Source organism: Denticeps clupeoides, chromosome 18 (assembly GCF_900700375.1).
Source record: "Denticeps clupeoides chromosome 18, fDenClu1.1, whole genome shotgun sequence".
NCBI classification, from domain to species: domain Eukaryota; kingdom Metazoa; phylum Chordata; class Actinopteri; order Clupeiformes; family Denticipitidae; genus Denticeps; species Denticeps clupeoides.
In genome coordinates this window covers 11,642,976-11,657,748 of record NC_041724.1, presented here as the reverse complement: position 1 = coordinate 11,657,748, position 14,773 = coordinate 11,642,976, and the positions used below count along the sequence as shown (strand labels likewise).

General features: G+C 40.0%; 1 protein-coding gene across 1 annotated transcript; it reads left to right on the top strand.

Moving 5' to 3' along the window:
- Positions 1 to 410: 410 nt before the first annotated feature.
- Positions 411 to 9,886, top strand: LOC114768559 (uncharacterized). Its single transcript, XM_028960913.1, has 6 exons — positions 411 to 459; positions 564 to 902; positions 996 to 1,238; positions 8,555 to 8,908; positions 9,380 to 9,432; positions 9,755 to 9,886. The coding sequence occupies exons 1-6, from the start codon at positions 411 to 413 to the stop codon at positions 9,884 to 9,886; spliced, it is 1,170 nt and encodes a 389-aa protein (XP_028816746.1).
- Positions 9,887 to 14,773: the final 4,887 nt, after the last annotated feature.

The following is a 14,773-nucleotide window of genomic DNA, read 5'->3' as shown; positions in this document are numbered from 1 at the left end:
CTGCTATCTAAGATGTTCAACTTCCAACCAATCATGTTGCTGATCTGCTGTCAGTTAACCTATTAGGTTGCAAAATGTTCAGAAGCATTTATTTCTTCAGACTTTTTTTTTCCTTGTATGATCTTTAAAAACATTTCGCTGCCTTGCTGAAACTACCTAAGCTTCTACATGGGAGATGATGGGAAAGCGTACATTTAATCGTGGAGAATTTTACAAGGATCAAGATATTTAAAGAGATCAATATGCTCTAGTTTGCCAATCAGATCACTGCTATGGTCGAGTATTTAATGCAGGGACTGGCGTCTGCAGCTTCACTGCAGCTTCGCTGATTGGCCACCAAACTGACTTAATGGAAGCAGCACATTAAAGTGACACTGACCCACCACCACACAGAAGAGCTCGCTGGCGTTATGAAGATGATGGTCCTGTTCTTTTCTGCCATCCTGTTCAGCGCACGACGTAAGTCAGTTAGGATCTGATTGTTTTGGGGTTTTTTTGACAGCTGATGTCTTGCCAAAGCAATGTATGGCAAATATCCGAGTTTGTTTCATTTATATTTTCAGACTTTGGGCAAACTGAAGAATTACATCAACCACATCCAATTACAACAGCTCGCCTTGGAGACAGTGTAACTTTGCAATGCTTTCACTCATTAGATTTGAATAAAATGACTTTTTATTGGTACAAGCAAGTTTTGGGTGGGAAACCTAGTCCTTTAGCATTCTCCCACCCCGATGGGACGAGTGTAAAAAATAAACGTGCCAGTATACAGAGGACTAAGGAAAGTCTCCACCTGACAATAAAGAACATAAATCCATCTGATGAAGCTGTCTACTTCTGTGGATGGAACAACGACAACAATGAAATTGAATTTGGGAATGGATCGTTTTTAACATTAAAGAGTAAATAACTTTCTCCTGATTATTTAATTTTCATAATTTTAAATGCAGCTGATTTATATATTTTTTTTTGTAAAACTATATTTGTCATTGAAGGTGACAGTCAGCATGAACCCAAAACCACAGCAGTGATCCAAATCCCCGTTCTACATGGAGACTCTGTGAATCTGCGGTGCACCGTCCCCTATGTGAACAGATCAAGAGCAGAAGAAACTCATCCCGCCGTCATATACACTCACAAAAACAGCAGGGATCAGTGCGAGATCCTCTCTTCCACACAAAGCTGCGTTCACAACTTCTTTTGTAGAAAGATATGGTTTGGGAATGGGACCAGGCTGGGTACGGGTCAGCTGTCTTGAAAAAAACACACACCCTAAACATTTTTAGAACTTGCGAGCCATTTTTACATTTCATCTGTTTTGTTTTTTTTTGCAGAAAATATTACAACAGATCATGGCAGAATAAATCACTTGTCTGCAGGTTTGGGGGCGTCACTGATTGTGTGTTTGCTGGTCCTAATTCTGACCTGTTTAATGTACAAGAAAAAACGCTGCTCCTGCTGTAAGACAATATGTTTTTGATTCACAACATATTTTGATTCATTTCATTTGTTTTAATTTATTAGTAACTTTATTTCTGCCGTTATAGGTCTGGACATTAAGCAAAACAGTTGTGAGGTAAGATTTCTTTCTAATTTTTATAACTTTCATTACAAATGCAATCATTTAAATCACTAATGGATTGTTAACACAACTGAACATGAAATTAATATCTGATCACGTCAGTCAAAAGAAACGGGTCAGTCCTCATGTTTAAAGTTTAGCTTTAACTAAAAGATGAAAAATTTGAAATGTTACTCTGGTTAAGAAGTCATAGAGACTTTAAAATAAGCTGTATTCTTAAAAAAATGAAGAGTGAACATTGACCAGAGTCGAGTATAGGCACTAGGATCGTAGTTTTATCAAGATTGGGTTTTATCAAGCTGCCGTTAGAATTTCTTTGTGTGAAAACACACAGTCTGCTTCTGTAGTCTGAATATTTGTCTTGAAAGACCGTCCCAAGAAAGTGTTCATTTATTGACACTTCATGGTTGTCATTGATTTGTGGTTGTCGTTGATTTATTTCTTCTTTGTAGGGTGGTGATGCTGAAGTAAATTATGCCGCCATACATTTCTCTAAATCAAAGGAAAGAAGAGCATGGAATGGGAGACAGATTCCAAAGGACACAATTTACTCTGATATAAAGGCTAAGACATAATTAACATATAGTAAATAGATTCTATGGCCAGATTTAGTCCATTAATTACTACAAATTGTTCTTTAATAATTTACTAATATTATTATGGAATACCAGAATAAGCACATTCATATTTTTTCTGTCTGAATACATTGTTTAAAAAAAAAAAATGATATTAAAATCAAACAGTTACTCAGTTCTTGAGTAGTCGTGTACATACTACATGTACATAGTTCTGAATACATACTACATGCTCACTTCACTTTGTTTTTGTACTATACTCGAGTCATTTTTTTGGATGACTACTTGTACTTGAGTATTAATATATTGGAGTAACGCTACTCATACTTGTATAAACTTTACCCACCTCTGGTCGTACTGGGCTTAGGAGACAGTAACAGCTGTATTATCAACGTAAACCTGGAATGACACAGAGAGGAGCAGGAGATCAAATATTGATTAACAATTCAAGTTCACACACCTTTGGGATAAATGAGTGAGGAAACAGGGAAGGGAAGGAACACTTTCTTATGGGGCTCAAACCACTCATGCACACCAGCTGAAAAACCAAACACCAGACCATTACACACACACACTCACAAGACCCCGGAGGTACGCGGCCTCCGACCAAGACCCTTATTCAGAAATACACCAATACCTCCACAACAAAACAACACAAGAGTGGCTGAACTCTCACATGAGCTCCCTTTGCTCAGACCGGTTCAAGGTTCAATACCAGGACCCGGAGCACTGCTGCAGGCACACTTACATAGAGAGGACAACAGATCCAACATGACAAAACCTTATAAAAGCCTAGTACTGAGCAAGAGTTACAAAAGTTTATGCTGATATACAGGGAGTGCAGAATTATTAGGCAAGTTGTATTTTTGAGGAATAATTTCATTATTGAACAACCATGTTCTCAATGAACCCAAAAAACTCATTAATATCAAAGCTGAATGTTTTTGGAAGTAGTTTTTAGTTTGTTTTTATTTTTAGCTATTTTAGGGGGATATCTGTGTGTGAAGGTGATTATTACTGTGCATAATTATTAGGCAACTAAATAACAAATATATACCCATATACCCAAAACAAATATATACCCATTTCAATTATTATTTTTACCAGTGAAACCAGTGAAACTCCACATTCACAAATATACATTTCTGACATTCAAAAAAACCTGCATGAAAATGTTTTTCTTGAAGGATGCAGACTTCTTCCTGTACCACTGCTTGAAGAAGGTGTCTTCCAGAAACTGGCAGTAGGACTGGGAGTTGAGCTTGACTCCATCCTCAACCCACAAGCTCATCTTTGATGATACCAGCCCAAACCAGTACTCCACCTCCATCTTGCTGGCGTCTGAGTCGGACTGGAGCTCTCTACCAATCCAGCCACGGGCCCATCCATCTGGCCCATCAAGACTCACTCTCATTTCATCAGTCCATAAAACCTTAGAAAAATCAGTCTTGAGATATTTCTTGGCCCAGTCTTGACGTTTCAGCTTGTGTGTCTTGTTCAGTGGTGGTCGTCTTTCAGCCTTTCTTACCTTGGCCATGTCTCTGAGTATTGCACACCTTGTGCTTTTGGGCACTCCAGCGATGTTGCAGCTCTGAAATATGGCCAAACTGGTGGCAAGTGGCATCTTGGCAGCTGCACGCTTGACTTTTCTCAGTTCATGGGCAGTTATTTTGCGCCTTGGTTTTTCCACACGCTTCTTGCGACCCTGTTGACTATTTTGAATGAAATGCTTGATTGTTCGATGATCACGCTTCAGAAGCTTTGCAATTTTAAGAGTGCTGCATCCCTCTGCAAGACATCTCACTATTTTTGACTTTTCTGAGCCTGTCAAGTCCTTCTTTTGACCCATTTTGCCAAAGGAAAGGAAGTTGCCTAATAATTATGCACACCTGATATAGGGTGTTGATGTCATTAGACCACACCCCTTCTCATTAGAGAGATGCACATCACCTAATATGCTTAATTGGTAGTAGGCTTTCGAGCCTATACAGCTTGGAGTAAGACAACATGCATGAAGAGGATGATGTGGACAAAATACTCATTTGCCTAATAATTCTGCACTCTCTGTAAAGTGTTCAAAGAATTTTAGTGCCACCTGAAATATATGCAATTATTTACCTGCTCCATGAACACTTCTGCAAACAAATTCTATTCTAATTCAAATATAACTATTCTGCCTATTCTGCCTTCTTGTTACTTGTAGTTTTGTAAGTCCAGTAAACATACAATACAGGCCAAAAGTTTGGACGCACCTTCTCATTCAATCTGTTTTCTTTATTTTCATGACCATTTACATTGGTAGATTCTCACTGAAGACGTCAAAACTATGAATGAACACATGTGGAGTTATGTACTTAACAAAAAAGGTGAAATAACTAAAAACATGTTTTATATTCTAGTTTCTTCAAAATAGCCGCCCTTTGCTCTGATTACTGCTTTGCACACTCTTGGCATTCTCTCGATGAGCTTCAAGAGGTCGTCACCTGAAATGGTTTTCCAACAGTCTTGAAGGAGTTCCCAGAGGTGTTTAACACTTGTTGGCCCCTTTGCCTTCACTCTGCGGTCCAGCTCACCCCAAACCATCTGGACTGGGTTCAGGTCCGGTGACTGTGGAGGCCAGGTCTCCACTTTTTGTTAAGTACATAACTCCACATGTGTTCATTCATAGTTTTGATGCCTTCAGTGAGAATCTACCAATGTAAATGGTCATGAAAATAAAGAATACACATTGAATGAGAAACTGTGTCCTAACTTTCGGCCTGTACTGCACATACTGTAAATAAATGCAACTTTTCATATCAATACTTGCCTTGTTCCTTTTAAGAGGTCAGTTCACTGTGTTACATGATTCAGTCCATCAGGCCATCCATATATGGGCTTCCTCTTCCTTTCCTACTTGTTTTGTCTTGTTTTTCTGTTTGGCTCATCTTGTTCTCACCTCTGTCACTATTTATTTAAATCTGCTCAGACCTGGCCTATTGTCTATTGCACTCTACTCTGGGACAGACAGACAATCTGAATAACATAATGCCTTCAGCCGTGGTTGTCATGAGCATTAAGCCATGTTTTTACTAATAGATCATCATATTTATTTTTTTCAAGACCATGACTCATAAGGACTACTAATATATACTTCATCACTATGGTGGTATAGCCTAGTGGGTAACACTAGGTCCCACCTACTATCCCACAAGTTCCACCTACTACCATTGTGACCCTGAGTAAGACATTTAACCCTGAGAGTCTCCAGGGGGACCTTTTTTTACCCCAGAAATTTAGACAATAACAGGGATAGCCCCAAATAACAAAACTTTACAATGTCAGTAGCTGGTGTTTCCACCATTTGCCGCAAGGACAGCTTGACAGCAACATCTCCTCACTAGCCTCATGATGTTGTTCTGAGACAATGTGTTCTACTCTTCCACAAGTGCTACACACAGTTATGCCAGGTCACGTGGGGGTGGGGTACGATCATTCAGTCTCTGCTCTATGGGTTTCACTATGGACATTGATGGCCATACCATATGAAGTGCTCCAACTTCCTGAAGTCGACAAGTGAAGTGACAATTCTGCCACGATTGTGGTGGAGCATTATTATCCATGAACAGAAATTTGGGGGTGTGCTGGTGGAATTGGGGGATGATTATGTGTTCTATCATGTCTCTGAGGTAAGAACATGCAGTGACATTTGCACTGACTGGTGATGCCTGCCCAGACTGTTGCACCTCCTCCACCAAAGCAAACCCTTGGGTCAAACCATGTTGACCTCAGCGTATCACTCACCTCGCCTTCTCCAGCAACGCTGATGTGACACTCATCAGTGAACAGGACGGTAGACCCACTGCTGCATTGTCGCCAGGCATTCATGCAAAAGCGGTGGAGTCAGTTGCGAATGGTTTGTCTGGAAACCCTAGTACCCCTCACATCTCGCGAATGGGCCTGCAGCTGTGTGGCAGTTGCATAACAACGTCTGAGTACATAAGTCATAGGTTCTGGTCATCATTGCGGTCTGCCACTCGTGGAGCCCGGGGGACGAGAGGGTAGCTTCCCTGTGCCTTCAGGTCGTGGAATGGGTCCTGACTGTTGTTTGCGATTATGCACCAAATAGCAACTCAGAGTACCCACCCTTTTTGGAGTCCCAGGGACAAGTGCTAGATAGCTCCAACTCTAACTGTAAAATTAAGTGATTGTCATTGTGATACACAGCAGCACAGCACACGGTGCACACAGTGAAATGTGTCCTCTGCTTTTAACCATCACCCTGAGTGAGCAGTGGGCAGCCATGACAGGCGCCCGGGGAGCAGTGTGTGGGGACGGTGCTTTGCTCAGTGGCGCCTCAGTGGCACCTTGGCAGATCGGGATTCGAACCGGCAACCTTCTGATTCGAACTGACCACTTCCTTAACCGCTAGGCCACCACTGCCCCAGTTCTGGGAGACACACCCGGTGTGTGGAGGGTGTTGAGTTTGGTGGCAGGAGAATCTTGTCTCTGCATTTTGCAGATGATGTGGTCCTCCTAGCTTCATCAGGCACTGATCTTCAGCTCTTGCTGGGTAGATTTGCAGCCGAATGTGAAGCGGCTGAGATGAAGATCAGAACCTCCAAATCTGAGACCATGGTTCTTGACTAGAAAAGGGTGGCTTGCCAACTCCGGGTCAGGAGAGGGGTCTTGCCTCAAGTGGAGGAGTTTAAGTATCTCGGGGTCTTGTTCACAAGTGAGGTAAGAAGGAAGCAGGAGAAACGGCAACCTTCTGACTACAAGGCCGCTTTCTTAACCGCTAAGTCACTACTGCCAAAAACATCGACCTCAGGGTTATGGGCCCAGCACGCATCAACTGTGCCACTCATCACCCCACATGGGACCCGAACCCACAATCCCTGGCTTAGGCGGCCAGTGCCTTATCCATTAGTGTCCATATAAATATACATACTATTACAAATATTAAATGATATTACAAATACTATAAATGCTAGTGGTCAGTCTAAAAAAACAAAGGTTTTCTACCTTATTTGAGCATGAATTGTGCTGTGAAGCTGTGTGAACTTCCCAAACACAAAATAATTATCTTTCTTAAACATTGCAGGTGCTTCTATTAAATTTAGTCACCCAATGTGCAATGAAACACCAGACATTCATCCTACCAGGGGCTTAGCTTAACCTATGTTTTGGGGATGGGTGTGGCTCTGCACATTTTTTTCTCTCCTTGTCAAAACTGAATAAAAGTCAAAGCATCACCAAGCACATGACACCAAGTCCCTACAACTGGTGTTCTTGTTGATCACCTAAGTAATATTTAATATTCTTTCATCCTTTGATCAATGTGATTCCTAACTTGTGGAGTCCGATGTAGTCAGATAAAAGCTATAAAGCTCTTGTACAACCTGATATTCTACTTTCATCATTGTGTTCTCTTTGAAGTATTTCATCAGCTGTTTCTGTAAGAAATGGCAGATCATTTTTTTCTTTCACTTAACATCAGATTATTTTAATTGTGTGAGTGACAGACCATTTTTCACTGATGTTACATGATTTAGGATAAATTGAAATCTGGTAATAAAAGAGGGTTTTCAAATGTTCAAGCACCACTGTATTAGAAACAATCGTTTTTTTTCCCCCACCAGTTCTCGAAAGGTTCATGACGGTTCATGATTGGTCTTCCACCCAGCCCCTTAATTTTTTTTTTTTTAGGTATTAACAACCTGCCTTGAACCTGCCAGATTGCCTAAAGTGACGGTTTATACGGATGAAGATGATTGTTCTGTTTGGGTTTTGTGTTTTTATCACTGTGCAACGTGAGTAAAATGTATTTTATTATTATGCATAAAGAGATATACATTTGCATTCCTATTGGTTCATTATATTTGTGTGAATAAATAATACATATTGTAATTATTCATTTAAAAAGTGCAATGACAGACAGAATCCATTCCATTTTTAATTGTTTTTTCTTTTATCTGTCTCATTTTGTTTTAGGTCTGTTACTAACAGAGGGTGCACATTCATTACAGACAGTTACCAGCGCTCAAGTTGGAGAAAATGTAACTTTCAACTGTGTTTTGTCAGAATCGTCCACTCACTTGTTTTGGTACAAATACAGTGTGGGGCTCAAACTTGAATTAATGGGATATTTTGATAGACAGAAAAAACTACGTCGGAAGGTTTTTAAACCCGAGCGTTCTTCAATACAGATAATTAATCAAAGCTTTCAGTTGACTGTTGCGCAAGTTGAAGAGTCTGATGAAGCAATGTATATTTGTGCTTTAAACGAGCCCAACAATTTTACATCTGGATCATATTTGATTGTACATGGTAATTTAATGTATTCCCTATGTAAACATTTGAAGCAAAAATTCTGTTTTTTTAATTGGATGACCTGACGCTGAATTTACTTTTCAAGGTGGCGGTCAGCATGAAGCCAAAATTACAGCAGTGATCCAAACTCCACTAACACGTGGGGTCCGGTCAGGAGACTCTGTGACCCTGCAATGCACCGTCCTGCAAGAGAGCAGCTCACAGGACTTCAGGGTGTTCTGGTTCAGACCCACTTCAGGAGAATTTCATCCAGCCTCCATTTACACCGAAATAACCAGCGGTGATCATTGTGAGATCCTCTCTGGAACAAGCAGCTGTATTTATGAATTCACAAAGGACAAACTGGGCCTTTCTGATGCTGGAATGTATTGCTGTGCTGTGGCCACATGTGGAAAGATCATCTTTGGGAATGGGACCAAATTGGAGCTGCTTGTTTCTGGTTTGTTTCTGCTAATCATATATGTCACATACACTTGCCTGGCAGGGGGACACCATAATCAAGAAGGGGCTTCACCCAGAGCAAGGCATGGTGTCACTAACGTCCCCTTCAGCAAAGTACCGTCTGCAAAGTAAAACTGCTGCCCACTGCACACTAAGGGTGATGGGTTAAATGTAAAGGACACATTTTGTACTTGTCAAAATATATATTAAATACTATAATATATATATTTTTAGGACCCTGTGTGGATCCTGTGGTTGTCGGCTTCAGTGCAGCAGGCTGCATGTTTGTGCTCAATGTCGTGATAATTGTTATGTTTTTGATGCTCAATCGGAGGAGAAACTGCTTTTGTAAGTTATGTTTAATCCATTTTTTTATCTTTTAATATACTATGGTGTAAAATAGGTTTACATTTGTATTTTAATATTTTCACATTCATTTTATATTATTCATATGAATCTTTCTTTCTAGCTTTTCAACAAGTCAAGCTTGCTGATGTGAAGGTAGCACATCCAAGTTCTCAGGTAATCTGTTGATGAATGAAATTTCCTTATGAAGTAAACTCCCTGAATGGAAACACAGTAAGATTGTAATGGTGACTTGATCTTCATGCAAGTTCATTCAAATTATGCATGTATTGACATTAAAGTATATGTGCCCTGCACATCATGCACAGATATAACAAGGCACACATAGTTGAATGATTGCACTGGGTGCAGGTCAATTTCAGACTAACCATTTTGTACATATCTGACCAAAAATTCTTTGCATTGAAAAAGAAGAAATGGAAGGTTGTGCTACATTGTAACATTGCCCTATGGAGTTTTATTGATGTGTGTTTTGTAGGATACCAACGCCGACATACTGAATTATGCAGCCGTGCACATCTCTAAAAAGAAGAGAAGAGAGAGAAGGAAGAGAGATCTGCCCGAGGACGTTGTTTACTCTGATGTGAAATATTCCACAAATGTTCAATAAGTTGTCAGATCTAGAAATAACTGTATAAAACATATCATCTGTATGATGGGTATCTGTCTCTGATATTTGCCTATAATGGTTTGTCAGGGGTGAACAGGGCTTATAGACAGAATTAATTCTGTAAAGACGGGTGTGTGAAGGTCAGTCCTAAAGTCTTTTGTTGTGTCTTCAGTAACTCTGGCATCATTTTGTGTTTGGTATTTTTTCTGACAATAATAAAATGTATTTAAAAGCACTTGTCCCAGTTGCAGAAAGTGGATATTTTCCATTGCATCAGAGGTGCAATGGAAATCGTTAATCTTTTTATACATTCTGCTTTCTTCTCAGCTAAAAATAATGCACTGTAGTTCTTCAAAGCACGATGCCCCGGAATAGGAATGGCAGGCATGGCGAGCATGGGTGTTACTGGGCACTTTGTTCCAAATATGTGGCCCCTTGTACATTCTCGCCTGCACACATGACAGGCTGTTTGATGTGCTCTCTTCCGACTCAATGCAAGACTCCGCTGGACCACAAGCATCTCACAAGCCAACGGCCAGCCGGCCACCGTCTCTGTTCTCAAGAATTCAAGTCCCCTTCCCTTCTTTTTCACTAAACACACTATGATAATAAAACAGTCTGAATTCAATAGTATTCATTCTATTCTCCATAGAAAGAAGTAGCATAGATGAAAATTGTGCATTATTAAATGAATACATTGAAAAGTGTTCATATTATGCAATTACACAATAATTAATATCAGTTAAGTAATTATTAGCAAGTTTGAAGTTATAGAATGCACATTGTGGCTGAACAGTGCTTCATGAGGAGGTGGATTTTGTGCACTTTATGCAGTGTAATGTGGTAAGGTTAATCAGTTCAGTAAAGATTAAGATTTTATTAGAAATAACTAAAAAATAAAATAAAAGATTGGTTGCACATGCTTGGCATCATTTAAATATATTTATTGTACAGATAGTCAGCATAATACATGTGTTTAAAGTTTGTTTGTGTGTCTGTATGTGTGTGTATAGCTTTAAAAATATAGGAACACTATTAACAAAAAACTATATCAAATTTCAGATTCATGTTCACAATAATGTGATAAATAGGAACCTTTATCATACATCATGAGACTGTATGTCTCATTGTGTGGAACACAATGAAACCACAGCTCAGGCCAAAGTTTCAAGATCAGCAATGTGTTGTTTGTGAAAAGGTGTCAGTGCCGATAAATAGAAGCCCGCAGTGGAAAATTTGCAGCGTAACCACAATTCACACTGCCTTTAACACCCAGACCCTCAGTCATGACAGCAGGCCAGTATGCACTTCACGTACAGGACAGTGTTCACTATCATAAACAGTTGTGTTTTCAGTTAAATGAAGAAATATGAAAACATAACGCAAAGCATCACAACATGACTATGTTACACTACCTGAATTTTCCTATTACTTTTCACCCCTCTACTTTACCTTTTTATTTTTTTATCTGATTTTTCTCTTCACATATTTAGTCACATATTTACCTGCTCGTCCTCTGATTCTGTCTGTTAGATTAGTTTGCTTTATTCTGTTTTCTTTATGTGTTAGAATAATACTTCCTGTACATCAGAGTACAATTCTCCAGCAGATGGAGACACTGAAAACATGAAGAGATTGTAAAATGTAGGCTTCAGGTGGAGTGTCTTGTCTTGATCTGATGCATACATGCTATGTAAATGTTCATAACTTGTCTTGATGCTTTATTTATTTGTGTATGCATATATATTTTAGGAAGTTGTGAATTTCACAGCTAATTCCAGAAGTAAAACAGGAAGTTAATTGCATGGTCAGAAGTACTGGGTTTTAGTACTGATGCCACCTAGTGGCATATACCCCTTTTTGCTTTTTTTCTCAGATCTACTCTGTTGGCCAATTTGAGCATTTACAGTTTGTGAATATGACTATGCATCCATTCTGGTTGCTTCACTGTTACAGAACAGGTAGTGAAGGCCTTATTGGTTCAATATGTGTGGTAAATTAAGTTTAGACATGAAGAATGCCACATGAATGAAACCACAGTTTTTATTAATGTGTATGTTTTATTACAATTGAATCAGCAGTATGGAGAGTGGATGCAACTTCCACTGTCAACTGAGTGGAGCAACACGTCCACAGAAAGTTTTGTAATTTTCTGATGCTTTGTTATGTTATATACATACACACAGTACAGGCCAAAAGTTTGAACACACCTTCTCATTCAGTGTGTTTTTTTTATTTTCATGACCATTTACGTTGGTAGATTCTCACTGAAGGCACCAAAACTATGAATGAACACATGTGGAGTTAAAGTAGTTACGACTCATCAGACCAAGTCCAAAATCTCTTCTGCTGATTGCCTCTCCTTAGCAGTGGTTTCCGGGCAGCTATTTGACCGTGAAGGCCTGATTCGTGCAGCGTTTCATTTACATTTACATTTACGGCATTTATCAGACGCCCTTATCCAGAGCGACTTACAATCAGTATTACAGGGACAGTCTCCCTGGAGCAATTTAGGGTTAAGTGTCTTGCTCAGGGACACAATGGTAGTAAGTGGGATTCGAACCCGGGTCTTCTGGTTCATAGGCGAGTGTGTTACCCACTAGGCTACTACCACCCTGCATAAATGAATATGGTTCATCATTTACATTTACAGCATTTATCAGACGCCCTTATCCAGAGCGACTTACAACCAGTAGTTACAGGGACAGTCCCCCCCTGGAGCAATTTAGGGTTAAGTGTCTTGCTCAGGGACACAGTGGTAGTAAGTGGGATTCGAACCCGGGTCTTCTGGTTCATAGGCGAGTGTGTTACCCACTAGGCTACTACCACCCTGCATAAATGAATATGGTTCATCATTTACATTTACAGCATTTATCAGACGCCCTTATCCAGAGCGACTTACAACCAGTAGTTACAGGGACAGTCCCCCCCTGGAGCAATTTAGGGTTAAGTGTCTTGCTCAGGGACACAGTGGTAGTAAGTGGGATTCGAACCCGGGTCTTCTGGTTCATAGGCGAGTGTGTTACCCACTAGGCTACTACCATCAAGAGATGGGTCTGCTGCCAAAACTCTCTGTGTCATTTATCTGGTCTCTCATCTTAGCTGCTGATAACTTGCGATTTCTGAGGCTGGTGACTCAGATGAACTTGTCTTCAGAAGCAGGGGTTACTCTTGGTCTTCCTTTCCTGGGTCGGTCCTCATGTGGGCCAGTTTCGTTGAAGCGCTTGATGGTTTTTGCGACTCCACTTGGGGACACAATTACTTTTTGCAGTTTTCCGGACTGACTGACCGGAAAACCAGCATGATGAAGAGACGCTTCAGTCTAAAAATTCATGTGTGTGTAAATTGGTGAGCAGTGGGCAGCCATGACAGATGCCCAGGGAGCAGTGTGTGGGGACGGTGCTTTGCTCAGTGGCACCTCAGTGGCACCTTGGCAGAACAGAATTAGAACCGGAAACCTTCTGATTACTTAACCGCTAGGCCACCACTGCCCACAAGAAACAATTCTAGATGTTTCTAGAGTGTATTTAGTTTCTAGATGATGAAATTAAGTTGAATGAAGTTGAAGAGATTCATCATCTGGCATTGTTTCAGCATGGTTCTAATAGCTTTTGTGTGAAAGTCCATGATGATATAGTGGTCAAATAACATAATGTTCTTTATGTTATTATGTTTATATGTTATTATATAAAAATTTCAGGCAAGTTTCTACATCTAGTAAATTAGACTTCACAACCAGCAACTGTTATGTTTTGAAGTGACGCTTTAAAATTCATTCAACTTTCAACTCATGTCTTTATTAAGGTCTTTATTAATGTTTGCACCACAGCTACTGGTGGGGCAGTGGTGGCCTAGCGGGTAAGGAAGTGAACCCGTAATCGGAAATACCGCCAAGGTGCCACTGAGCAAAGCACCGTCCCCACACACCATTGTGTTTCACAATGACAATCACTTCCCCTTCACTTCACTTCACCATTACATTGAATTACAGATAAACAAACTGGCACAGTCACATACTTAGCAAATGAGCAGCTCCAGAAAGCTGTCATTTTGTAATATAATCATCACCAAAATGAAGAAATACAACCTAAAACCTAATGTATCATCAGGAGTGGCTGACAGGCAGGTCCTAAAGCAGCTTTGCCACTGATGCATTATTCTGCTTCATTTTGTATTTCAACCACAATCTGTATCCAGACGTCATCGCTACTTACCAACATTCAGCAACATTGTGCTGTAGGCTTTAAAAAGAACAAGTAAAGAGAAAAAGAGAACAAGCAAGGAAGCAGGTTGATTCATAGTACCAAAATAGAGGTCATGACCTTTTTCATGAGCCTTCCTGTAAAAACGTATGGAGGGTTTTGTACAGTCATTACTGTAAAGCAGCATCTCCGGCAGACTGACTCAAAATTGTGTCGCTCTGAACACTGTACATTAAAACTGCAGTGAGGGTTAAGTGTAAGGGAAAATGAAGATGACTATTCCAATTCATTAAAAAAAAAACAGAGAGCTGAAAAAAACTACATATTGTTGGGACGGAGTGTTTTCGGGTGCACATTTGGCCAGACATCCTGCATTAAATATTTTGTGTCTTGTTTGCCATGTGATATTTATGCATATGTGTGTAGCTAAGTAGGTGTCATGCAATTTATTTGTGGTCATGTTTTATTTTTTACAAAATTATGTTTCTCCTGGATGTGACAAAGTGCTTGAGATTTGTTCCTCTACAAGACTAGTGCCACCTAGTGCCACGTATCCAACACAGCGCTACTTCTTCCCAGTGCCTGATTATGCATTATTTAATCAAATGTTAACTTGATTATATAATAGATAAATTTACTCTGCCTCCGGGAAACACTGGTCTTGCCCCCTGAGCAGCAAATAAAT